This window comes from Anarhichas minor, unplaced genomic scaffold (genome assembly GCF_050575085.1).
Source record: "Anarhichas minor isolate MPS153535 unplaced genomic scaffold, ASM5057508v1 ptg000136l, whole genome shotgun sequence".
NCBI classification, from domain to species: domain Eukaryota; kingdom Metazoa; phylum Chordata; class Actinopteri; order Perciformes; family Anarhichadidae; genus Anarhichas; species Anarhichas minor.
The window spans coordinates 14,052,928-14,080,344 of NW_027466582.1; the positions used below are offsets into that span (position 1 = coordinate 14,052,928).

A 27,417-nucleotide genomic window follows, 5' to 3' on the forward strand; every position below is an offset into this window, starting at 1 on the left:
TTGGATTTCACCCGCTGGATGATCATCGATTACTCAACGGTGGACAGTGAACAAAGTCATAACATTTATTTTTGAATAACGGGCTATCTGTGTGCCTTATGATAACCTTGTCAGTGTTATCGCTTGGGCACGCTATTGAACGGCCACATCGATGTGAAACAACAGTGAGGCCTCTGTTCTGCTCTTTGCTCTTTGCTCCGTCTCACTGATGATGCGACTCAGCAGCCACCATGCTCCTCTACAGCCTCCACCGTCTGCTGTTGAATACCATTGGATTGCTTGTCTGTTTTCTGAGCAAAACTCCATCATCCCTTTCGGAGACGATGATCAGGAACTGCATGAAACTGTGAATTGAGTCGTCTTTGTCGGTGTGCTGCTGCGGTGTTGTTATCCAGTCCTGTTGAACAGCCTTGGTTCTCACGTCTGGCGCTCGACGTTTCAGAGTGAATAGTTTGGAGCTTTGCTTGCGGGGCTTGTTTAGAAAGATGTTCAACTTTAAACGCCCCAATTAGATAAACTCATAAAACCTTTGTTCTTCTTCAACCGCAGCCATTGCTGTTGCTCACTCTGTATTTCTTTGTGAGATTTCTTATTTCCTTTTAAATATAAAAACACCTCTCTTTTAAATTTTGACCCAAAATGTAAGGAAGAAGGTCCGTTTTTATTCATCCGGGGAAGATTTAGCACGAGTTTGTCTTTCCACGAGTAAAACCTTTGAAATGAGTTCGAAGTGCTAGATGCTACGTCAGGCTGCGCTCAAGGTAAAGCTAAACGTTTCATTCATTATGCACAGCTTTCCTTTTTGTTTGTCTCTCCAAAACACGAACATGACAGGCAACTTGCTTTCAAGCTAACTGTAGTCGCTGGAGGTTTGTCGCCCGAGTGTCTTTAACACACAGCTGCACAGACTGTTGGCTGGCAGCAGCTGCAGCTATAGCCGTCATGGAAACTTAAGTATTAAACCCCACTTTTCTGTCAGCGGAGACTGTGTGGGGAGGCCGCATCCTTCTACCAGCAGTACAATACTGACCCATATATGGCTGCTGAAGTACTAAACCGCTTAGGAAATCCCTCGCTGATCCCTGAGGAACTGCTCCTGAGGCGGAGGGATGGATATTGTCCCCCTGTCTCTTGAGCGGTGGGAACATTTGAGGAGACGAGGCGGAAACGCGGTCAGTGGATGAGCGGTGTTCCAAAACGGCTCGGGTCACAAAGCAAGCTTCGTGTCAGGGCTTCTCTGGGCTGGATGTTTTTTTGTTTAAAGATGTCTACCAACACAAAGGGAGTTGTGGCAACAAAAAAAAAAGAAAAACTTGTTTTCTGCACAAGGGTATTGTACTGGGAATAACAGGTTGAGTCATAGCTCACTCCTCCTGAGGGCTAATTGCACATTAGTTTGTGAGTATTCCTATCACACCAGCAGATAACAATACTCTCTGATATCTAAGTGTTGGATATCTCTTTTTATCACTCCATAAATCAGAAAATACTGACGACAACCATAAAAAAAAAAGCAGTTTCTCTGTTTTTTTTGGAATAAGTTGTATAAATAATGCTATAAATGTTACATGGAGAAACCCCTCTGTCCAAACCTTTAGAATATAGATCGGAATGAAACTGGAAACTCTGGTTTGCTGAAGTGGAGACTTCTTGCTCGGAGTCTTCAAAGCTGTGTTGTATAAAACATAGACAAAGTGTAGTAAAATAATCACCTAAATCTGTATTTTGGATTCTTTCCACTAGTCTCAAAGAAGACCGTTAAGAGCCAGTTCACTTTTATAGTCTGAGATATATATATATATATATATATATATATATATATATATATATATATATATATATATATATATATATATATATATATATATATATATATATATATATATATATATATATATATAAAAGTATATATATATATATATATATATATATATATATATATATAAAAGTATATTTTTTGTCTAGGCCGGTTGCATCCATGGTTTTCAATAATTGCCGAAAGTTCAACAAGTAAAGCAACTAGCTGTCCGCTTATTTCATCCGAGTTATATCTTTACAGTTGAATGTTAATGCGCCGCAGACGTTCCAAATCAATCTGCAAACGCAATTACAGTGCAACCTCGGTGACAATAACAAAAGCGCTCACGGTGATGAATCACATCACGCAAGTCGTTTCCTGCAAATTGATTTTTATACCAAAGTGGGAACAAATGGCTGCCTGGGAGGCAAGAGGACGCATTGAGAAATTGGAAACACCGCCGCACGGTTTGAGAAATGATCATCAGTGATATAAAGTATGCCTGATTGATAGTGATTGAGTGAAACAATACAAATGATCCGTCGGCACTTGAGGAGCGAATGTCTAACTACTTTGGGCGCAGAGAGTTATTTCCTTGACTTGTCTGCCTCTACAGCCACCTGTTTCAGCTTTCAGAGCCTTCCGTTTCTTCCCTTTTTGTTTGCCTCCTCCGTGTCACGCTTTCTTTTCACTTCTCCAAAATCGTGTCTCAGTTGCTGTTCCACACCAGAGAGAAATTTGCTCCTTCATTTCCCGCCGTCATTAAGCCGCAGCTCACAGGAAATTGCTTCACCTGGGCTACTGGCCATTATTCTCGCACATTTGTAATTCTAATTATTCGTACCTGGACTTATTTTCATGCCAGACTCCGGTTAATACTGCACACACACACACACACACACACACACACACACACACACACACACACACACACACACACACAAGTTGGGACATAATGTGCCTGGACAGTTTGAGCCCTCAAACACAGGTTTAAGTAATAGCATTTAAAAATGGCTGCATTCCATTTTCGGTGTGCCTCTTATAGTGACGTCAGAAGAACCAATACTTATGTGCCAAGTCAATGGCCAGATTTTGAAAACGTGATGGTACTTTGTTTTCCTACTGTGGCTGCATACTAACAGCGTAAAAGGTCGCAGTACATTTTTTTTCCCCCAATGATAACGCTACGTTATGGACAACAAACCGGTGTTCAATTCGGCGGGAGGAAAGCTAGTTAGCGCTAGCTGTTAGCAGCTGAAGGGCAGCACAGTCCTGAGGAGCTAACGGATAAAGCTAACGGAGGTTGCATTGAGTTTATGATGCGTTTGAGCTCTATTCAGTAAGAATAAGCATTGCGGGAAGCTAAATTGTATCGTCATTGTGGTGTGTTCAAATGTAATCTTGTAAAATGTAGTTCTTGGCGAGAAACTTGAATACATCCAGTTGTTTGAAGGAGATGTTTCCACAGCAATAGGAAATAGATATTTGAGAGGTAACTGTGGCCTTTTTAACTTCCTACCACCAGCTCTAAGTGATTTGTTTTCGTTGTTTTACCATTTTTCACCCGTGCTCTTTTTGTATTGCGACAAGCCAAAACGTCAGTTTGAGAAGTGTTAGTTGATCCAGACATTTGTCTCGGAGTGACCCTGTTGGCTGAAGTGTGACGTGATCTAAACTAAAACCTAAAGCCTGCCTTGTGTAATTCTATCAGCCCTCTCGTCTCTCTTTTCCATAATTCTTTCCACATAAGACTTTTATTATTTTCCCGAGGCTTTCAGCAGGGTCTCCATGTAAGTGGTGTAATGGTGCGTAGAGGCTCTCAGCGTCTTCTTCTCTAATATAGATGCAGCCCCGGGGCCTGGCACATTTCAAAATGTCATTTCTATTTCATGATGTTTAATGTGTCAGACCTGGCATCCTCGCGTCTCCACTGTCCCTTCCTTAAGATCTTTTTAATTTCTGTTCTCTGTGTCTGAAATACACAGATGCTCGTGGTATCCGGGAAAGTATGATCAATATTGCGCAAGAAGCTTTATTAAAATTTTTTTACATGCTTGTTTTTGCCAAGTTGATCATAGTGAATGTTTAATGTGCACTTATTTCTCCGTGTGTGTGTGTGTGTGTGTGTGTGTGTGTGTGTGTGTGTGTGTGTGTGTTAGCAGCAGCGGATGTCTGGCCTCAGAGATAGGGTTGAGAGAGATGCAGTAATATATATATATATTTTTTTTTTAACAGAGGTGTACACAGTTTCTTGCATGCCCGCATAGAGAGAGGGGGTGGATATAGAGGGAGAGATTACATTTAGGATAGCATAAACACAGACAGGCCTGGTAAACAACCCTGGAGCAACAGAATCAACAAATCAATCACCATGTAACAACTCTCAGAGGAACTTGGATCAATTTGAACTTTTGGGGCGAAAAAGTTTAAGAAAAAGTGCCCCAGATCACATCCTCTGCTCTTTCTGAGAGCTAAAGAACCTGCAGATGCTAACAAGAAATGTCTGCATGTTTTTTTTGCTGCTCCTAAAGACAAACTGCTGTTACATAGTGAGTCAACCTGTGATATTTGATGAAATCTTAAGATCGGTTCTGGCAAACACCTGCCAAAGAGTATCTGATCCAAAAAAACAGCTGTTCATCCTCCTGTTTGCTTATGTGAGATAAACAGGAGATTACACGCTTCACATAACTGCTGTGAAATGAACAGAAAAGGAAACGGTTACTGGTTTCTCTGGTTAGGCTCGGGTGTGCCTGTCTGCCGTATATAAATATGACAGACTGCTGGCAGTGGCTTGGTTTCTGCTCGTGTTTCCTGTGATGTGCTGAATTATTCAAGTGTAATTAAACCGCAAACTTTTGCTACGACAATAACTGTTGCAGTAGTTTTATGACCTACCCCGAAGCAGAGAGGATGTTGTACTTGGAAAATATTTCATTCCATCATTATTCCATGAATAGGCTTGTTTAGATGTGTGTATGTCTTTTAATCTGATATTATGTATAGCAAGTATTTACAGGGTGTAGTCTTTCCTGCTTCCTATCTGTGTCCTTGCTCTCTGTGACTCGGCCTCTTTCTATCAACATCTCACTCTATCTCACTTTATCTTCCCGTCACTGAGAGGAGCAGACAAGCATCTGTACTTCACTGCACACTAGCTCTGGATTCCAGTCAGATTGTGTGTGTGTGTGTATGTGTGTGTGTGTGTGTGTGTGTGTGTGTGTGTGGGTGTGTTCATGTTCCTGTGGTCCACATGCCGGGTTGCCGTTTGCTCTGACGTCCTTATCTGCCCAACAACTACACTGTCGCCTGACTGCCCTCCTTTTCTCTCTCTCGCCCCTCTCTCTCCATCTCACACACACTCTCTCTCTCTCTCTCTTTCTCTCGTGCTGAGTGCACCTGTTACAAGGGTGTTTAGTCACAAGTGTGTTCCCCCGAGATGAACCGTCTGAGGATTCAGTCCCGGCTTCACTCTCACAAGAGCAGCCTCTGGAGGAACTCACAAACACGCACACTCCCCCCCCCCCCCCCCCCCTTTCCTGTTTTTACACACATTCCCTCAGTTACAGATTACTTAAGGCACCCTGAAGCAAACGCGGGGTCATTAACCCCTCGAGCTTTGCACAGCGGTTAACGATTTGCCATCATCCCGCTGCGTGCATGAGTGTGTGTGTGTGTGTGTTTGTGTGTGTGTGTACTGACAGGCGAGTACACACACTGAATCACTGCCAGGTTATAATGTTGGAGGACATTTGAACGAGGCCCTCAGTGGACCCGTGGACCTCGGTGCTCCTCTATGGTAGCGTGCCACTTGGTTTGGCCTTGTTGTTGTCTTGTTAGCAGCGAACACATGTTTGACTTTATGTCGGTGGAAGGCTGTTTGTCACAGCGCCCAGCGAGCACCTGTCAGACTTGGAAAGGCCCTCTTGTGGCGTCTCATCCGATGTTCAGTTTCTCCGTGAAATATTTAGTTTGGTGGGAAATTTCTTGCCCCACTTGAGGGAGCGTCTTAACTGCAAGTTCTTGACCTTGGCGTCCCTTTTTGTTCAGGACTTTTGACGACTTCTTTAAGAAAGCTATTAGTTGCTTTTAAGACTCATAGAAGACGTAAATAAAATGTAAAAGAAATGGTTGTTTTGAGATGGTGGAGTTAAAACGTGTTCACTTCGTTTGAGATCTGAGGCTGAGGTGAAGTGAGCAAAAGATAAAAGTAAACCTCCTTCACTCTTAAGTAATGACACTATAGACAAATGAGTCCTTTTTACAAAATGTTGAAAGTGTGTGCCTGCTGTGAATGCAGCATTAGTGTGCTATTTGCAGCTGCTGCTTCCTTTTGAAGCCGTTGACTCCAAATGCACATTTGATAGAGTGCTATACCATTTTTCCTTTTTTTTTTTTAAATGCTCTTATTGTCGATGTATCCCCTCTACCAGCAGCAACATTTTCTCATTTCTTTCTCTCTTGTTGGCTCTATAATAGCGCCATCCTTTTAGTGTGATGGCCGTAGCGTACATTCACATTATTTTCATTGCGTCCGCTTTTGTAACGTCATTTATTTATGTTTTCTTCACCATTTCTCTCCCCCGACAAATAATATTGACATCGTTTAAGCACACAAATCAGGAACCGACATGCCTGAAGGCCATCCGACCAAAAGAAATGGCAAGTGTGAAACAGCCTTGTCAGCACTTCCTGTCTTTAGGTTTTAGATAGAGTTTGAAGTAGAGAATGAGCACTTTATCATTGCTTATGTGTCGCGGAAGTCGAAGAAAGCGTAGCTGTGAAGTGTGGTTAGCAGAGGATTCAAGTCTCACTTTCAACTGCACAAGAGAAAAACAGCTCGTTGGCGCTATAGTTCCACGGTCTGTTGCCCTATTGATCGGATATTTGATAGTCAAACTGTAGCTTGCTTTAGTGTTCAAGCTAAGGGTTTCTGGCAGTTTTTGGAAGTTGCATATAAGAATTTGACATTTTCAAGATTTTCCTTTTATGAGTTCTAATCTGCATGCTCACTACAAGAATATCAGTATTCATCTTCAAGTAGTGTGTAGTTATTTGAGCGTCCTTTTATTCCCCGCCGCAATGCATTAGCATGGTGTAACACAATTAGCTGTCCTGCTGACAGGAAACAGTTGTAGGGATGGGAGGACGAAGCGTGTGTGTGTGTAGATGTGCTGTGTATCATCAGTGAAGACAACACTGTCATTAGTTCAGTGCCTGAGGCGGATCAATAGGCTGAGAGGAGAGGTGGAGCGGGGGGGTGAACAGAGAATGGGAATGAATTGAAGAGCGAGAGAAGAGGAGGTGATTATCAACGCTCCTCACGCAGCCGTCCTGTACCAAATAATCTCGTGGTTCGGCCTGCGTGCTCCACAGACGAGAGGAGGCGCGTGTGCACTTTTAGATCTTCCTGCTGGATCGGACTCGATGTCGGCGCCCTAGAAAACCACCGCACCTTCAACGCGGTGCCGGGTTAGCGACGAGACACGGGGAGAGTCTGGAACCGCCTCAGCCACCAGATCCTAGTAACAGCGGTCAGCCCACACAATCCTGAGCAGCTAATCCAATTAGAGTCAACACATCGGGATCCTGAGCAATAAATCCAATAAGAGTTAACACACGGGGGAATGTTTAGTAGTGCGAGCCACACTTCTATTCACACACTGAATTAGAGAACAGCACGCCATACTGTTTTTTTTTATATGATAAATATGCTGTGATTTTGCTCTATTTACCAAAATGAAATTCTGATGATGGTTCAGACCTTTAAATTCCCAACGATTTCTTAGATTTTTGCTGAGCAATTTTATTAGAGTGGCAGTAGACGCTTTTAGCGCCGACGTCACGATGACCTCACGATGACCTCACGGTGTTAGCTGGAGGCGGAACACGGATCACCTCGGAGCAGTAGGTCAAAGCCGCACGTCGCTAATGTCAACTTCATGTGTTTTTGTTTTGGTGTCAATACAGGTGCACGTTTGAGATGAGAAACTGTTGAGTCAAGGCTCTCGCGAGCTACAACACCAGCCAAGTGTTTCAGACATGGAGAGTAAAATGTTGCTAACAGTTTAATTAGTATCTGCTGACCTCCATTGAGTCCTTAAACATTTCAAACCGTTTTACAGAAGAGAAAACAGGGATTTTGATATAAAGATACAGATTTTTCTATTCTAAATCAGACTCAAATTATTAAGGAGGCTTTAAATGACATTAGGGGCCTGATACCCGCGATTTATTACAACAGAATAGTCAAATCGTCCCCATAACAAGTCCATTTAGACCAAATCATTTAGTAGTAAAAACAACAGTAGTCTCTGGCTTTAGATATCTTCTTTAAATATGTTTCTACCCACTACATGAGGCTATAGGCTACTTAAATAAAATCGAATTGCTGCAGCATGTTTTGGATATCCAGCGGCAATATTTGTTTACAGTGTAAATTCTCTGCGTCGTCTCGATCTCGACATCGTTGAACAGACCCTGGGTCAGCTTTCGTCTTCCTCTGGGTGAAAAAGAAAGCAGCAGTATTTGGGTAGCTATTTTAAAGTGACATGCGTATAGGAGCCGTAATTAGCAGGCTCACTGGCTTTAATTAGTGGGTTTAAATGGAGGAAAGCTTTCGCTCGCTGTCATTCTGAGCTGTGTGGGAGTTGTTGAGGTGGCTTTTGTTCGGTGTTTATGTGCGTTTGTGAGCGTGTGTGTGTTTAAAAGAAGATCACTTAATTGACGTTATACTGTCACTTTACCTTTGATATACATTACTTACTGTTTTACAAGTGATTTACGCCTCTGAACATATACATGCACACACACATATATATATATATATGTGTGTGTGTGTGTGTGTGTGTGTGTGTGTGTGTGTGTGTGTGTGTATATATATGTGTGCATCTGTCTTTGTACAACTGTGACAGACGTAGGTGGAACACAAGCGGTAACTGGTAAATGCGGTGATTATGCTTCCTCTATTCCTCTCTAGCATAATATGCCATATTCCTTTATATGCACTGCGATCTAATAACCAGTTGTTGAGCAGAAAATCAGTCTATTCATGCGCCGGGCTCTTCAGCCTCCATCATGTAACCTGAAAACCTGAGTCCTGCTCGCAATATGAACAGACAAATAAGTGTCTTTTCTAGTGTTTGTGATTGTTACTAAGCACCTGCATTTTACCACCTGTTTTAGACATTCCTTGACCTCCTTCGTGACCTCCCTTTTTTTAAATTATTTGCACTAAATCCAACTATAAAGCAAAGAATCTCCGGCTGCTTGTAAGCATGTGTGTTTGTCCTCCTGCAGGGTCGAAGTAGGTGCAACTTTGACACGTTTCATTTTAATATAATTTAGTTAAACAAGCCACAGGGCCGACAAACCACCCAACTGTTTCTTGGCAACGCTGCGAGCAGCACAGCCGGGCTCAGTTCACGTCCTCAGGAAGGGATTGTTAACATTCAACCTACAGCTGATGCTTGTTTTCATTGTCGATTATTTTAGGTTTTTGGTCTGTCAAATGTCAGAAAATGGGGAGAAATGTCAATCGGTGTTTCCTAAAGCCCAAAAAGGCCTCATCTTGCTTGGCGGTTCTTGGTGCACACTGAAAAATTCAATCCACACTGATTGTTTTTGATATTGTTTTAAATTTCAGGTTCCAAGTCAAGAAAAATATAATTTCTGCTTTTCTCCTTTTCATATAGTTTATAGTTGGTTTCAGACTTCTGCATCGACAAAACAAGCTAATGTAAGACATCACCTTGGCTCTTGGATCTTTGAAAAGTATACACGCTATATGTTGCAGTGTAGAGCGCCGTCAGCGATGTGTGTGCCTGAACAGACTCTCCGTCTGATAAGGGGTTTTAGCGCGTCTAATCCAGACGCATGGTTCTAGGAAGCTCCACGACGATGCCGTGTAACCCGGATTAGCAGGAGAGGAAAATGCCGAAGCTGGAGGCGGAGCCACAAATGAGCGTCTAGGGTGTTGGATTGGAAACCGAAACCTCTGTTCACAGTGCTATCGAGCCCCCAGCCAGCACCGGATTAGAATGAGACGAAACCTCAATGATTCCCGCCGGGGGAAATTGGGTGGTTTCAACAGCCGATAATGGGACTCAGCGGAGGACAATGTTCCTTTTCACGGGGAAATGAGTGATATTTGGCTTTTATTTTTCTCGCATCAATCAGCCACACCGTTCATATTTGACTGACCGACAGTTTGAACAGGTCATTTGGCAGAGTGTGTGTTGACAGATGTTGTGCTCCTGTTGTTATTGATCTCAGTTTGGTGTTGAACTGTACAAACAAATTAAGTCCTAAACTTCCAGACCGCCAAGGAGGAAGAAAACGCAGGACTTTCACCCAGGAGGCCGCTGTTCGTGTCCCGTTGTTGTAGGATTTATTTCAGCCGGGACAAAGCAAGTAGGGAGAATTGGTAGTTTCACATCTTCAATGGAGGTATTGAACATGGGTGTGTGCTCAGTTTGCAATGTATGAAATAAAGGCAGTTTATATGAATAATACAAAAGCGATGGGTGGAAACAAGAGCTGACAACAGCTTTAGTTTTAATGGCATTAAGTTGAGATTACTTGTAACTTTGGGATAAACATTGTGTCCGATAAAGACATTCTTTAGGACCTCAAATGGTCACTCAAAGTGACTGTACAGGCAGTGCCAGCATGACTCAGTCGATTGACAGAAAGCTTTTCACATGAGTAATTGATAGTTTATTTCATCACAAGACTAAGAAAACTATCATTTTTGGTTTCGGAGCGATAGGCGAATGAAACTCTGTTTCGACCAAATATGTCATTGGCAGAGTTTCTTAAATATTGGTATCGGCCAATAAAATCCAGTATAATTTAAGCTTCAAGCAAAACCCACAGTTTTGTATGAAAATGACTTAATTGTCTTTGTTACAGCTCAGATGATTCATTGTCCTCTTTAACGCTCTTTATTTCTCGTCTCCTCCTCTTCCTCCTCCTCTTCCTCCTCCCATTCAGATGATGAAACATGCGTGGGGCAGCTACAGGCGCTACGCCTGGGGTTCCAATGAGCTCCGGCCCATCTCCAAGCAAGGCCACTCCAGCAATCTATTTGGTGAGTGAGAGACACAAACAGACAAGCAAACACACACACACACACACACACACACACACACACACACACACGATTGATCTCTTGTCCCTGCCACCAGCTGCCTTGGCCTTTCGATTAGCAGCCAAATTGGCCGTCAGTTCGAGTCATCCATCTATGGACGCCTCTAAATGTCAACTTTATCATATATTTAAATTCCGTTTGTGCTGCTCGCCAGTTGTTGGTGTCTGTGCTGTTAATGAGTGTGGTGACAGAGGCGCAGCTCACATATAGCTCTCTTTCACACAAAACCTTGCTTCTCCGTCTGCCCCTTCGTTTGTGAAATAAAAACGAGGCATGCTGCTAGATGACCGCAGGGCCCCGTTAATAAATATCACACACAGGCACACGTGCACTTTGTTTCTGCAGTGACAAGTCAGGATCCTCCAGTTTAATTGTGTGTGGATTGCAGAAGCCAAATTAAACTAGGATAATAACTGCATCTTTTGTTAAGTCCTTTCTTATCCCCCCCCAGACGCGCGCGCACACACACACACACACACACACACACTACGTGTTGCTCCTCGTGCGGTCTCATTTACTTGGTGAGATCGTTGGCGTAAAAGCTGGACTCTGAGGATTGCCGCCAAAGTAAACATAAAGCTAAAAGGAGATGATCCCACGGATCTGTTGCGACGAGACGTGTGCCAACGTGGCAGAGGATCAATACGGCTCATTAAAAATGTATTTGGTTTTTCTCCTAATTTTGTGAAGGGACAAAGAGACCAGATGCTTCAACGTCTCTAAATAAAAGGGCTTGATATTTAAAAAGCACTCCTGTCACTGATATCGTTAAGATGTAGCTTGGAAGATGAGGCGGACACGATCAAGCAGCGATATTGTAAAAAAAAAGTGTGTGTGTGTGTGTGTGTGTGTGTGTGTGTGTGTGTGTGTGTGTGTGTGTGTGTGTGTGTGTGTGTGTGTGTGTGTGTGTGTGTGTGTGTGTGTGTGTGTGTGTGTGTGTGTGTGTGTGTGTGTGTGTGTGTGTGTGTGTGTGTGTGTGTGTGTGTGTGTGTGTGTGTGTGTACTCCATGTGTTTGTACACATAACGAATACTGTAATTCATCCTGACTGATTGGATTAATAAGAGCGGGAATTGGATTTTTAATTTGTCAAGATCTGCTCGTCTCTCTCTTGACCTAATTAAATTCTCAGTGAGAATTATTTGTTTGGATACCTTTAGCTCCAGATGAGGTGTGTGTGTGTGTTTATCAGTGGGTGGTGACAGTTTAGAGTAGTGTCACTGCTGAGATCTTGACTAGATAAAATGGCTTTCATGTGGAAGAGAGGTAGCTGTGCCTCCACTGCTGATAAGACCGGTCTCTTGACACCAAAGTACACTCATGTTGATATGGTTTGATGTTTTTCTCAGTATTTTTTATATTTTTTTTATAATCTTGCCATTTCATGTTCAGGTGCAGTGTATTTTTTCCTCTGTAACAACAACATATGTCCTTCTAGATGACAGTGGGATTATCGCAGCTCTGTGGCAAACAAATGTTGTGTTCAGCAAGATAATCTTCACAAACAAAACGCCACATTCATGATTTTTCAAAACATAAATCCAATCACCAGCAATGAAATGATAACGTTGGTCGTGTGAATTTAGTACGTACTTATTTTAAACTGCAGAGCGTCACCAAAGGTATAGACACGAGGACGTCGTGTAGTTAGTTTGCAGAAGTTGACTCCCAAGGTGTGTGATTGGCTCTGGTTAATAGTGTCTCTGCAGTTGTGTGGTTTCCCTCAGAGCATAATTCACAAGTGTCCTCTCCACCTACAGCAGCCTGAAGATGAATCCCTAATGCAGTTTTACCTCCACTGCATCCACACAAGGCAAAGAGCAGGGTTATCTCTGAGCTTCTCTAAAGTCTTTCTGCGTCTTACATCATGGGCTCCACAGAGCTTTATTTGTGTCAAGGTGCTACAGCTGAGCGGTTGGGTTTTCAGGTTGCGTCTGTAACACCATCGACGTACAGAAGTGACAAGATGACAGCGCTTTGAGCATATATACATGCCGGGTGTTACGGAGAATGTTTGAAGCCAACAGACTCGGGTCTTTTGTTCAATTCATGCAGTAAGATGACTCTTTTGATATTTAGCCTCGTTTTTTTTGGTCTGTCAGCAGCCAGCTCTTTCTTTTAGGTTTGTACCTCTGCTCTTCTGGAAACAATAAAGACAATATGTTCTGGTATACTGAGGTGAATGCCTGTTATGAGACAAGAGGAGTTTGGTTTGGATCTGCGTCAAGATTCCACCTGCCATAAAACAAACAAAAAGACCCCATTTTATAGTTTTGAAAGTAGCTGTTTTCCCTGAAGAACCTTTTGATTGAAATGCATAACTTCAGTCTTCGCCCCTCGGGGAAAATGCCCAAAACCCCCACTAAGTCGATTCCAATATACAGTGTGGAGGACTTACAGGCTCATTTTTAATGATTTCCTTCTTTTGTTTAATGAGGGAATTCAATCAGCTTTGTGTAAACTCCAGACACTGTTTCATTACCGGAATTTATCATACGTGAATGTAGGAAGAGAGAGGAAAGCGGCTGTGCGAATACTAATTTTGAAATTAGCCCGTGTTGGTCTTCCTCTCTGTTCCCCTGTCTCCAGCCATCCCTCACGTCTCCGCTATAGAAGAGTAAATAGGTTTCAGTCGGCTGCTCCGGCAGACCCACTTCCATCAGTAAATAAGACAGCGTGGCCCCGGGGCCGCGTCGCAGCCGTTTCCAACTCCTATAGAACGTGATGTATGACGATAATATTAGCCTGATCTGGAGTGTTATGCAATGAAGCCGCTCTCTGTACCGGAGGATGTTTCCCTGATACACGGTAACCTGGATTGCAGGTTCAAATTAAACAAATGTAAAACTTTGCTAGCTGTAGTTGGAAGGTTCAGGATGTCAACATGAGACTTTTCACTCGACTTACTCCATGAGGCATGCTTTACTCTTTCTTCTAATGAAAGAGCCAAGTTGTGCTTCGGTGAAAGTAACAAAAGTTTCAGGTTATCGTGTTAGCGATGCTAGCGTCTGGACTTTAAAGATTAGTTGTTTTTTTACCGTAAGATAGACAGCTAGGATGGGAATAAAACTAAAAACTATCAGCTGCTCGTTATGTTTAATATTTATGTTCTTCAACATGCGCCTGGAAATTGCAATTTTTCCTCCTTTGGTGTTGCAAAGAAATCATCAACGTTTTTTAAATGACTTGTTTTGTCTGACCAACAGTCCAAATCCCAAAGATATTTGGTTTATTATCCCTAAATACAAAGGATAGCAACACATTTTCAAAATGAAGAAGGAAAAAGGGAATATTTGCTGATTTCTTTAATGCATTTTTTAAATGTGGTATTGACTAATCAACAAATCATTTCAGCTGAGGTAAAGACTAAATTCAGTACTCTTAAATCATTTGTATATTATCATTTTGTGGCTACCTCGATCTTCAGAACTATATCAATACAACATATGCCGTACTCTTATTTACATCACATCTTGATGCTCATGACAACTGCTGGAGATCTGTTTCATGATTAAAAACTGTGTGCAGGATGGATCTGTTATGTCCGGCTTCGGACTCGACGATGTCTTTTTCCAGCCTGGACATCCCACATATATTTAGAAGAGGCTGACCTCAACTCTAACTTTTAACTGACTAACACTACCAGCCATAGATCTCCCCAAAATGTCGGCAGGCAACTATGTTTATCTTCTCAACCAACTGCTTTGGCAGACATCCAAGCAGGATTTGTTTCATCAAACAGAATTACAAAATATGCATTTTTTTTTTTTAAACCGAAACACTTCAAAAGGTAAAGAGCAAGAGATATGAGCCGGACGCAGTGTGCTTGTAGTCTCGTGTTAGCACTGACGGTCTCGTATCTAAATAAAAGCGTCAGAAGGAAGAGTACAGGTCCTCTAACTATTTGACAAAGTGGTTAAAAGGTCAAGATGCTTATTTAGTGACTCTGGATGTGTAACTCATTTGTAATAGCAAGTGAGTGCCAGCAAACATAAATTGTAGGAGACGATCAAATCAAATCACACCGTCCTGATGAAGAGGACTTTGACTTATTCCGTTTTGAATAGTTCATGTTCTACAGAAACACGTGACATTTACAACTAAGGTTTCTGGGACTTAAAAGCAATTTGTCCATTGACCGTACACAAGACGTGAACGTAGTCGGCGTGACGTCATCCGTTGGTCTGTGGAGTCTGGCGTTTTGGCCGACGCCATCTTGGTTTTTTGACGTGAGAGGGTGGAGCTAAGTACAACACTAAGCAAGACGTTTGTAGGCGACCAAAATGTTTCAATTAACTTTCATGAACTCTCTGACCGGACTATTCTGTGGTAGTGACCTGTCAATCACGAGGCAGCCACGCTGTAACAAAATACCCTGCTCTGTCTACTTTATTTTAAATGGGACCATATTTAACTAACATCATGCTGTATATATGCAATCCCTTATTTTACAACCAGAAGAGTCGCCCCCTGCTGGCCATTAGAGAGAATGACTGTAAAGTGCTTCACCATTGTCTTCACTTTGCGGAACCAGAGGACTGAATTCTAGATAATGTAACATAACTTTTATGTTTATTTTATCCTATATCATATAGTATATTAATAAACACTACAGGATGATTATAATATACGTTTGTGCAGATAATCTGACTCGCAAAGAGAGTCGATTAGTTTTCTACAGCATCCGTATCTGTGACTTCTGACAGGATAAACTATTTAGGTCCTGGTTTTCTTCAATGTCAAAAATGACAATCAATAACACTAACCTATTGTGTACAGATTCAAAAAGTGCTCCGTCACAATGATAATATAATTCTACCTTGATTGGGTAACTGAAGGGCAGACCGATTGCTGTTCCTAGATCTGCTTTCTTCGTTGGGTTTTTGAAGGACAGTGTTTTATAGGGCAAGATGTTATATTCACTTTTTTAGCTAAAATAAGAAAACACCTAGAGGCGAAAGATGGCGTCCATCGCGCCTCCTGTTGTCTCCAATGCCCCTCTCCGTCTCTTAGCGCTCAACTCTGCCCTAACAGAACAGGTACATCTCCCTGTTTCTGAAGCCAGAGCGGCCTGAATCCCGTTTAGGCCGCACACACACAGTCTGAATACTATGCTTCAAAGAGAGGGGGGGGGGGGGGGGGGAAATGTCAGAGTTACAACCTCTCCTAAATGTTTTGGTTCCTGTAATATTTCAGGTTTGAGGAATACCTGAATTATTTAGACCTCGCGGTCGCATCGGGGTCTTGCAACTCCTAACACGTCCTTTTGAACCGAGCAGCCACTGAGGGCTTTTCACACCCAGATCTCACTGACCAGAATATGTTACGACGACCCCAGGAAGATGAATCATTGCCTTGTTAAGTTTCTCCAGATCAACAGGAGTTCATTCGGAGCTCAGTGCCAGTGAATCGTCTGCCCGAGCCCGAAGCCGTGCCCTGGCTCCTGTTAGACATTATAGAATTTAATTTAATCTCTGCTCCATTAGAAGCCAATGTGCCAGAGGGTGGAGTTTGTACCAAGGCCTTATCATGGACTCCACTTTCTTTTTTTAACGAGGACACGGTGGCAATAGAAGAAGAGTTCTCTAATATAGTTCTCTGACAGCATGCAGACTGTTTACTCTGTGAGCGTCTGGTAGCAACCCTTCCTTGAAATAGTTGCAGACTCTGCATTGTGGATTTTATTCCACTCTGCTCTCTGCAACGATTTCAGCCGCAACAAAGAGAATTTGAGTTTGGACCGACGTTGGGACGGAAGCACTGTAACTCGATTAGTTTCTCCTCCGTGAGTTTGAGTCATCTGCGACTAAAAATACGAAATCGTAGCTCAAGTGTTGATCGATGTGAATGCGATGCACTCAAGGGTCCTTTGCATTTTCATTTACTTAGTTTAGCTCCGGAATTTTCACCGCTGTCTAAATCAGATGACAAAAGTAGCCGTCTCGCTTCTTTCACATCTTAGTCAGAGCGAACTAAATGTCAGCAATTTGGCGATATTTTGCCCCGGAAAATCTGGTATCGGATCTGTGCGTGGTATCGGCCGATACGCTGGTTCAGATATCGAGAAGAAAAAAAACGATATCGGAACAACACTAAAAACAATCACGTTTTAAGATATTTAGGCTCAAATAACATCCGAATCTTCCTTAAAAAAAACAAGATTTGTAATATATGTAAATCCTCTTTATGTCATGAAATCCCGCAAATCCCTAGATTTATAACCAAGGACAGGATTTCAATGTCCTCATTGGCGGAGAGCCATATGCTGTATGTTGTGTATGTAGAGAAAATCATTTTAAGTGATATTGCAGCACAATGTGGTCGGTGGATTGTCTCTTGTCGGCTCCCAAACAAGGAAACGCAATACATTTTGCTGTCTGTGTGTTTCCCTCGCTCGTCCGCTCTTTAATTGATACTTTGACAGACCACTGCTTGTGCTCCTCAGCAGAAAAACAAGCTAAAGGTTGAAACATAAGTTCTCTTCGTTCTGGCTGAGGGCCAGCACGGGGAGGCACTCGTGTGTTCAACCAGAAAAAAAACCTCCCCATGGTGTGTGTGTGTGTGTGTGTGCGCGTGTGTGTGTGTGTGTGTGTTTGTTTCTGTCGAAGATAAACACACTTGACTGAGCCGCAGCACATTAAAGGTCACTACTGATGTCGACTGTTGGAGGCAAAGAGGAAAAGGCAGATTGTTTAGGTCGGTTGCCATCCAGTCCAGTGTGACCTGGACCGTGTTATGAGAGAACATTGTGTGTGTGTGTGTCTGTGAACCATGATGCCATCTGTCTTGTTGGTCTAAGCTGTGGGCTTTTTCAGAGGAAAAACCCAGGAGACACCTCGAAATCCAACTGCCATGAAAAATACGTTAACTCCATAAATACTTTATCTTGGTGGCGTTTTTCAGTTCCGCACAACAACTTCTAATATGTGAAACCCAACAACACGTGACACACATACTGGCTTATATAGATAATAATTCTAGAGGATGTATAACATGATTTGAAAAAAAAATAAAAATACTGCAACCTTTTTGATTTCAGGGCAAGTTGTGCGTAGTATGTTTTGGTTGCGAGCTATTAAGATAGTAAAATAACGTTAGAAACTTCAATAAATGCAGCGCTAGACTTTTGTCTGAGCTAACACACACAGCTCTTTGACAGACGTTGGATGGATCTTTATCGGCAGGCAGTTGTGTAGAAGTGAAAGTCGAGTGCATCTCCTGAGGGGCTCAGGCCCTGCCCGCAGTGCTTTAGAAGGCCACTGAATGAATGGCAGCCTTTGCCACAGATGCTGCCGGGGGTTTTTGTGACGATGACCTCCTTTTCTTTATGTTGTTGTTCCCCCTCCTGTCTCCCGTGGCCTTCCCTCCACGCCGGCGCTCTCAATGGCTTTTTCTTGCTCCCTGTCCGCCCGCGGTGATGCCTGCAGCTCCTCGCATCATTTCAGCAGAGCGACGGTGGAAATACCGACGGAATCAAAGAAGGACCGAGGCCTCCTCCTTCACATTGACACTTGACTTTCAAATGTCGGGTTTGCGTTGCATCCCCATTATAACACACCGTTAACCTCAAAGAGCTGCTGTACTTCAGCCTTGATGGCATTACCGTGACCTTTTCTTCGGGTTCACTAATATTGCATTAGTGCTCCCCAACAGGCTCATGTCTTCCAAACAGTAGCCGGCTCCCTTTCCTGAGAGTGTAGAGTGAGATTGAGCAGGACTTTGGCTGCACCGCTCTATCCGCCACTAACTGATTTGGGCCGTCCAGCACAGATGTCTGTTCAACCATGGTGCGTTCAATGTCTCCCAGCTGTTTTGAACTTTGCTTACAGTAGAGATGAGTGCACCACTACAACGCTTTTAACTTAAAAATCTAACTTAATAACTCTTTGGCACATCCTCTGACAGGTTCACCTCTTTTTAACAAATGCTCAACAAATGCTGCTGTTTCTATTCACTTGAAACCGCCGTCAACTCCTTTTCACACGGCTGCCTCACAACCTGCGACATTTCCAGCAATGGGCAGATGCTTCTTGCGATTCAGCCCAGCTAACAGCTTTAGGTAAGAAGAGTGTAGAGTCCTTAAAAGGTCCAAGATGTGAGAATGTGGCCGGTCCATTCAATCCCTTTTTTATTTGGGGGAAAAAAAAGTGCTTCTGCGCTGGAGGGCAGCAGAAGAGTTACGCGGTCTCTGTTTAGTTCCAGTCTTTTTGAATCAAGTGTTTTTAACGGCAGCCACTTCAGCTGGAGGACTTTGTGAGTCATGGTGAGGAAAGACACAATCCTCAAGATATATATATATATATATATATAACGGAATGAATCACTTCTGTGAGGTAAACTGAAAACACACAGCAGACAACCACGGAAACCCGTTTGACCCGGCTCAGTGTGTCTTGCTGGACGGCGAATGTTCAAACACATCGCCCCGGCCTGCCATCAATGCCAAACTTAGTGTTCGGTCTTGGTCACACCCCCATCGTTGTGTCATACCGTGTTTCATTCGGTTTCTTGTATCCTTCCAGCCTCAGAAATGTCGCCATGTTGTCGCACAAAACGTTTGAAATCTCTCCAGCTCAACAGACGTTTTTTTTTTTTCATGTCGTCTAACCAGAAACCCGTTGACTTCGAGACGAGGGAGCCCGGAAGTGCAAAAATGCTGACTCATCTCGGCTGTCGGGACTCATTCGTGCAGCGCTCTGCAGCGGAGCTAAAATACTGTTATCGTTCACCAGTCAAGGAGGCAAATGTTTTTTTTGGTGTCTCTCTATTCCCAGACTAGTCATTTAGCTGGTTATGTAATTTGACATTGAATCCTGGGCTGCAGCCTCAGCTCCCACGCAGCATTGTGTGTGTCTGAATCAGATACTCAATCTCTGTAATTGAAATGGATGGAGTAATTCTGCTCCGGCCTACCCTCAGGTGTGTGTGTGTGTGTGTGTGTGTGTGTGTGTGTGTGTGTGTGTGTGTGTGTGTGTGTGTGTGTGTGTGTGTGTGTGTGTGTGTGTGTGTGTGTGTGTGTGTGTGTGTGTGTGTGTGTGTGTGTGTGTGTGTGTGTGTAGGAGGGAGGTTGTATTTGGTTGTGTCTGATGTGATGTAAATCACGCTCTCCTGAGAGGTGGGTGAGACGCAGACTAGGGAAGCACTGCAGCAGTTGAAATGGGGGTATCCGTCACGCACGCACGCACACACACACACCTTGCAACTCTGTGCTGTACACTCTCAGATTTCCTGAGCCTTTTGTTATAGAGCCTTGAGCCAGCATCGACATTACCGTATTTTCCGCACTATAAAGCGCACCGGATTATAAGGCGCACCTTAAATGAATGGCCTATTTTAGAACTGTTTTTATATATAGGGCGCACCGGATTATAAGGCGCATAGAATAGAAGCTACTACAGTCAAACGGTGAGTACGGCATCCAACATGCCCGGCTCCCTCTCGTCATTATCCGAGTCAGTGTCGCTGCTATTGCCTGGCAGTTCAGTGATTATTCCTGCCTTCGTGAAAGCTCGGACCACAGTTGAGACTGATATATCAGCCCAGGCATCCACGATCCATTGGCAAATAGTGGCATAAATCGCTCGGCGCTGTCTCCCCGTCTTGGTGAACGTGTGTTCGCCTTCTGTCATCCACTGCTCCCACGCAGCTCGCAGTCTAGCTTTGAACGGCCTGTTGACACCAATATCTAGTGGCTGGAGTTCTTTAGTTAATCCACCCGGAATGACGGAACCAATTGATCCATATATAAGGCGCTCCGGATTACAAGGCGCACTGTCGTTTTTTGAGAAAATTAAAGGCTTTTAAGTGCGCCTTATAGTGCGGAAAATACGGTAATTTATCACACCCGCTCATAGACACCGAACAACAACCCCTCCCGCCCGGGTTTTAAAACACACACTGCAGCAGCACCGCCCATCTCCCTGATGATGAACACGCGTCTAAACACACTCTCATAGACACAAGCACACTCGTGCACGCACCTCGAAGTCTGCCCGGTCCCTGGAAGTTCCCACGCCTGATCAAACGAGGCAGCCGAACAGAAACCTGCGGCGCCTCTTTCTACTTTGCGTTTGGTGTGTTATCACAGCTCCTCGTTAAATCCCCCTTTTTTGTTTCTGTACCAGTCACATTTTCAGCGCACAAAAGTGAAGCGTGCCTTTCACTGTAACCTTGACCAAAAAAAAAGTGTTGACGCTCGAGTATCTGGCAGCAGAAGCCAAGAGGTTAATACACTTTGGGATTGTGTCTGTGTGTGTTCATGCGTGCGCATGCTTTCTGCCTACGATAACACGATTAGCCGAAGGCTTAGCCATCACTTTTTCCTCACCTCCCCTCCGTGACCCCTCGCAAAATTCAGTGTAGACTCTACGTTGAGGCGGTAGTTGGGGCTAAATGGGATCACCAGCGGGGCTGAGGGGTGTTGAGGCCGGGATCAAATTGCAGGATTAAGGATTAGACCTGGAGTTTGCATTGAGTTAGCGACACGGGACACATCGGGGACCCGTCTCTATCTTCAGAGCGTCTCTGGCCCGAGAAAGGCAGCGAGCTGAGGAGAAACTTCAAGAAGGGATTTCTTTTTAGTTGAAGAGAATTGCATTTTTTTTTCCCTTTGTAATATCAGTGACACTTTGACTGCTGTCAGTCTCTTGAAGGCTGAGGCTGCTAGTTTTAAGCTAAAGCCGCTGAGTCAGTGTGCACCGCCAATATTAATTCATCCCGCAGTAAAGCTGGAAAGAGGTTATGATTTTCTTGTCGGGCTGAAGGATGTGTCATAAAGTTTAGGGCATTTCACAAAACTAGGTCAAAAGGTTGCTTTAGCTCTTGATAGCAAAATAGAATTCATATTTTCAGCCGTGACATGAATATTGTGCGTTTTCATCATTATTATCACGCTGACCTCACTGCTTTTTATTGGCTATTTTGTTGGCATGTCAAAGCGATACCCGAACAATCACGGTGACGGCAGCTTGGCGAGCTTGCCAGGTGACTCCCCCGACCTGTCCTTAAGAGACACTTTTCCTTTAGATCAGGTTCACCCCGTACTCATGTAATTTACATATACAGCTATAATAACTATAATAGAAACAGGACTAGTAATGGTGGATGTAATATAATGATACTAATAATAGCAGAACTAATATATGACTGGTACTAAGGATAATAGCAGTAGTGGATAGAATAGAATAGACGCAGCAGTAATAGAAATATGTCTATGGCAACCGGCACAACCCTGATCCAGGTGTAACCCTACTGATCCATGGAAACCTGCGAGATGAGAAAGTACGACTCTGAGGAAGTGAGTAACATGCAGTAAGGAGACATGAATGCATACAGATGCAGAAGGAGAGGAGGAGAGAGAGGAGGATCAGTGCATCATAGGAGGTCCCCCGGTAGTCTAGGCCCACAGCAGCATAACTAGGAGCTGGTCCACGGCCCTGCTGTAGCTAGAAGCGTGATCAACAGGTCTTTACTTAAATATGACGGGTAACTAAATTAATGTTTAAGCTTGGGACTTGTTTATGAAACCAGGAGGGGGGGGGGGGGGGACTGGACTAAGGCTGATTAATTCTTCTGTCAGTCACGCTCAGTGTTTTCAGACGCAGTTGAAAGCGTGCCGCTGCCCGACCGAGGGGAGTAGAAAACTTCAGGGGTAGATTTTCATTCTCATTTTTCACGTGACCTATAGTTGCAGGGCTGACTTCACTGTGGGAGAGGAGCTCCGCTCCGCTCGGCTGCTGTGACTTACTCCCCGGCGTGTGGAGCTGCGAGCGCTGAATCAGAGTGAAGGGGAGCTCCGTGTGACCCAGAGCTGGAGGGCTCGGGGCCGACTGTTGAGGTCGCGCGATGAAATCCCGCATGACATTTGCTGTTCTTCGCTTCATGTTCCCAAAGCAAAGAAACCCACTCTCCACATCTAGGTATCATATGGCCTCACCCACTTAAAATATTTATCATATACAATTTAGTGTGTTTGAAGAAAAGCTTTTCATGAGCACATTGAGTGGTAATTGTTAAGAGGAAAATGCATGACTTTATGGGGCTATAGCATATATTCATGCAGTATCCTATTGATTGGCTTCATTGACACGGTTTTATGCTTTTAACAATAATACATCATCATGAACTTCAGGTCAAGGGTTATCCGTAGGCGCTCCTTTTGTTACCGCTGTGGTTGTTGATTTGTGATTTAGAAAGATTTAGTTTTTCTATGACCCGCTCACTGCTAACCAAGCTAGCCACTATCCTAGCTAATTTTTTGCTAATGCAGAAGTCTAAGTACCTGTTGAATTAAGCTATAATTCTAAACTCTTGTGTATTTTTTCTATCTTGTTTGTATTGTACTGAAAACACTTCAGTCAAGCCATGGCGTGAACAGCCGCAAGCGGTCAAAGCCGCGCCGGCAAGATGTGAGCTAGTAAAGTTATTTCCTCGATTAATTACGTCTGCCTGGTTGGCATCAGGACGTTGACACGTCTCCAGTACGGCTTAAAGCTGTCAGTAAACTGTATAATACAGCTGATGTAGCATGTATGCAAGGGTGAGCAAAGCAACACGATGAAGCATGAAGATGTACTCGAAACGCGTTTGAACACATAATCCCTCACAGGGACGCGCACAGTTAAACTGTTACTCCGCCTGCTGTTTATAGATGCAAAATATAACGTATACTCCACCGAATAAGTAGAGCTCATGTTTGCATTCTGACCTCTGTCAACACGATCTGTGTGTGCGTGCGTGTGTGTGCGTGCGTGTGTGTGTGTGTGTGTGTGTGTGTGTGTGTGTGTGTGTGTGTGTGTGTGTGTGTGTGTGTGTGTGTGTGTGTGTGTGTGTGTGTGTGTGTGAGAAAGACAAAAAGCAACAACACATTGTCAGTCGCTCTCAATCACTCATGCACACTCCCGCATCACAGATTACAGCTCTGTCTTCGCCGCCTGATTGCGTGAAGTGAAGGTTATTTTGTTCTGAACAACCAAACAATGCATCACTCCTCTGACTGACAGGCACACACACACACACACACACACACACACACACTGCAGCGTATGAAGGAGTGCAGTGAATGAATGTCGCTATTGACCAGTCATCCACACTTATAGTCAAACCAGCTAATACTCTTGTTTTTAGCACCAAAATGCAGCAGAATAACACTGTGTGTGTGTGTGAAGGACATCTGCCTATGTAGGTGATGAATGAAGCATGCGAGGTGTGGTGCTTTGCTTTCTGCTTTAATTCATCCATCATTCCCCTCTTCACTCATTTTCTGTTGGAGGTACCGAGGGAGGGAGGAAAGGGGTGAAAAAGCAGAGTGGATGAGGATGGAAGGAGCAATCAAAGCAAGGGAATATGAGATAAAGAAGGACAAGAGGACAGAATTGTTCTGAAAAGAGAAAATGGCCATCTCATTGGAGGACAGCTGGATGTAGGAAGAGCAACAGCTAAATGGATTGTGTTTCAAGGCGCACAGGAATGGAGGGACTTCTGCTCGTTAATGACTTTTGGACCTTCTGTCCCCCATTTTCTCTTTTGTCTGCCATGCCTCTCCCATCCATCCTCAGCGAACAGAGCGGTAATGATTCTTCTCGTCTTCCGAGGACGCCGGCTCTTTCATCGTTCATCTTCCCATCCGTTTCTGCCATCCTTTTCTCCCATGTTCTGCTTTATCAGTGTCATTTAATGCTTTCTCTGAAATGCAACACGATGTTTGAGGACGTGATGTAGGCAAAAATATATGCACAAAAATAATTAGAATTAAAAAATATATATATATATATATATATATATTTTTTTTTAAAAACTAATAAAACATAAATAATAATAAATAAACTATAAAAAATGTTTGCATACAATACAAATAATTTGATTCCTTCATATGGTGCACTCCCACTGGTACACCAGGAAGCAAAGCGGGGAGAAAATATTACAGTGTTATACCGTGTGACTGTGGGAGATCACATTGGTGTTGATGGTTTTCTGGAAAGACTTTTTTACAAGTGTAAGAATTCTCCCGCTGCGACAAGCCTACCACCTACAGCAAATATCACAAGGCCCGTCCTCCCCTGCCGCTGCGTCTTTCTAGAAGCATCCGAGACGCTCTCCTCCTCCGCTGCCACTCGTGCTCTCGCAGAAGCATCATAGACGCTGCCCTCTGCTGAGCCATCTGCTGCCTCACCACGCTCCCGGTCGCTAACGGAAACAAACTCCCCGGCAGCACCACACCCCCGAGATCGTCGGACTTTGCTCTCGTAACCTCGCAGACCTCGGCTTAATCCCGTCTCAGTTTTTATAGTCCTCCCATCTGGACACTGACACAAATCCTGGATCTGGTGATCTGATTTCAGCAGATTCCTTGCTTCCTCTTGGCCGCGGACAAGCTGTCTCACAAACGTCAGAGATCATTTTTATTCTCTGGGATCAGTGTTGTCTGAAAGAACACGTGTTCTTAATATTTTGCGCAGTAACCGATGGGTCCAGAATTGCTCAAAAACATTACATTTACTGCCATATGTGACAAAAGAAAGAGGCAAATCCTCACTCCTCGCACGTCTCACACAACAGATTTAGTTCTTATTTAATGCATGCAGGTGTGTGCAGGTGCATTTATCCGCTCAGTCTCACGGGCGCAACCGTGACTTGAAGCTTTTATGAAGGCTGCAAGTCTTTCTTTTTCGACAATACGTGTGGACACTCGAGGTTGGAAGTAGTCAGGATTTCAAACGGGCAACTTTTGGATGAATTGAACTCCGACATGAAAACTGTGAATCACATTATTCTACACTATAATATTGAAATTGGTCCTGTTAAGTTAGATAGAGAGTCAGAATAAAGTAACCGACCGTATAAAAACTGTAAAGACATATTTCATAAAAACATGTATATCCTTTACAGAAGGACAAAGGACACTAAACTGTCCACAAATCTTTCCTTTCCGCTGTAACATGTTCTTTTTCTTTCTGTTTAGTGTTAGTATTCAGGTCACTCTTTGACCATCTGTACCCCTCACATCTCACACACACACACACACACACACACACACACACACACACACTCAGATACAGGATGAGCAGTGAGGGGGAAGGAAGCACAGAGACAAGACAATGGACGGGAGGAAAGTGTCTCGTCCTCTCGTCGTCGCTCTGGGGGCTTCAGTGGAGTGAAAATGTGAGATGGATGGAAAACAGGAAGGACAAGCGACTCCAACAGTAACTGGATCTGCTGACACCTCCAGTCACATGCTCGCTCTGTCTACACACAGGGCTTGGGTCTTGACGAAACATTCACACTGTTCATGTTTGGTCCGTTGTACAATTCGAACGCCACATTTTAATGTAGATTCTACCTTTCACGTTCTTTTTGTTCTCGAGTCATTCTTACGTTCCTCTTCTTCTAAGAGCATTAGCTGGATACCGGGATGGATGTCGCTCTCATATCTGTGAGTTAAGTATGGTGCTGGAGCCTGGAGGAGATTAGCTTAGCTTAGCATAAAGGGTGGGAAGCGGGGGGGGGGGGGGGACAGCTAGCCTGCCTCTCTCTCCGAAGTAAGAAAATGCACTTAGCAACACCCAAAAAAAGTGCATTAATTCACACGTTTCTCATTGGTTAAAACTGTTGTTACATTTTCCCCTCGAGCAGGCTGGACTGTATTGTCGTCTCATACAGTGGTGATTTCTGAAGAAATAATATTTTCCAGACGCAGAGTGAGCGCAGTGCTGCTTCTGATATACAGCAGTGGCCCTCTGCCCGTAGCTGATGATTCAGCATTGTGTGTGTAATGGAAAGCTCTTAGCAGCCTTTGCGTCCTCCCACTGCTTACAGAGGGAAATAAACCCACCGATTTTCACGGTAACAAACCTGCAGCATCCCGGTTGTCATCTCGACTCCGCACATCATTTTCAAACACTGACTTGGACTTGCTCTTCTATCCTCATCACTATTTCAGTGTCTTTCCTCTTGTTTTTATCCTTCCTTCTCTCTGTAGGGTCGCCCTCCCTACGCTGATGTATTAATGTCCTTACTCCTCGTCTTGTTCCTCTTTCTTCGCCTCCATATCTTTCATTTCAAAATGTTATTTTCCTCTCTTCTTTAGTCTCGCCTCTAAGTGGTCAGATCGCTCCGACAGATGAGACCTTGCGTTTATAACAAGTGTGTTGGGACTAAAAGCTTTGCTGAGGGCTCGGAGCTGCATGCTTAATGATTCATTGAGCTCCCTGGCACACATACCCGGGCCGAGGCGTCGGGGTGGGGTTGGATTCGTGAAAATGGGAGTTTTGGGAAACGGCGGTTTGTGTGTCTTCCCTCCCGCTATGAGGCTAATCGCTAGAGATGAGCAACACTCCCGACGTTTTCATCAGCGCCGATAATCGCTGCCTCTCACCGTCTGTCGAGCCAAATAATTCATTCAACCGCCAAACACAACTCTTAACTTCTGCTGTTTGTTCACCGCTTTCCTCAGCGGGACTGCTGCCGATACC

The 27,417-nt window shown here is 43.8% G+C and overlaps 1 protein-coding gene across 1 annotated transcript in view; it reads left to right on the forward strand.

Moving 5' to 3' along the window:
- Positions 1-27,417, forward strand: part of man1a1 (mannosidase, alpha, class 1A, member 1) — a 128,843-nt gene that overhangs the window by 17,710 nt on the left and 83,716 nt on the right. Inside the window, exon 2 of the mRNA XM_076083831.1 lies at positions 10,793-10,889. Within this exon, the coding sequence (XP_075939946.1) occupies positions 10,793-10,889 (97 nt within the window). The remainder of the gene's footprint in view (positions 1-10,792; positions 10,890-27,417) is intronic.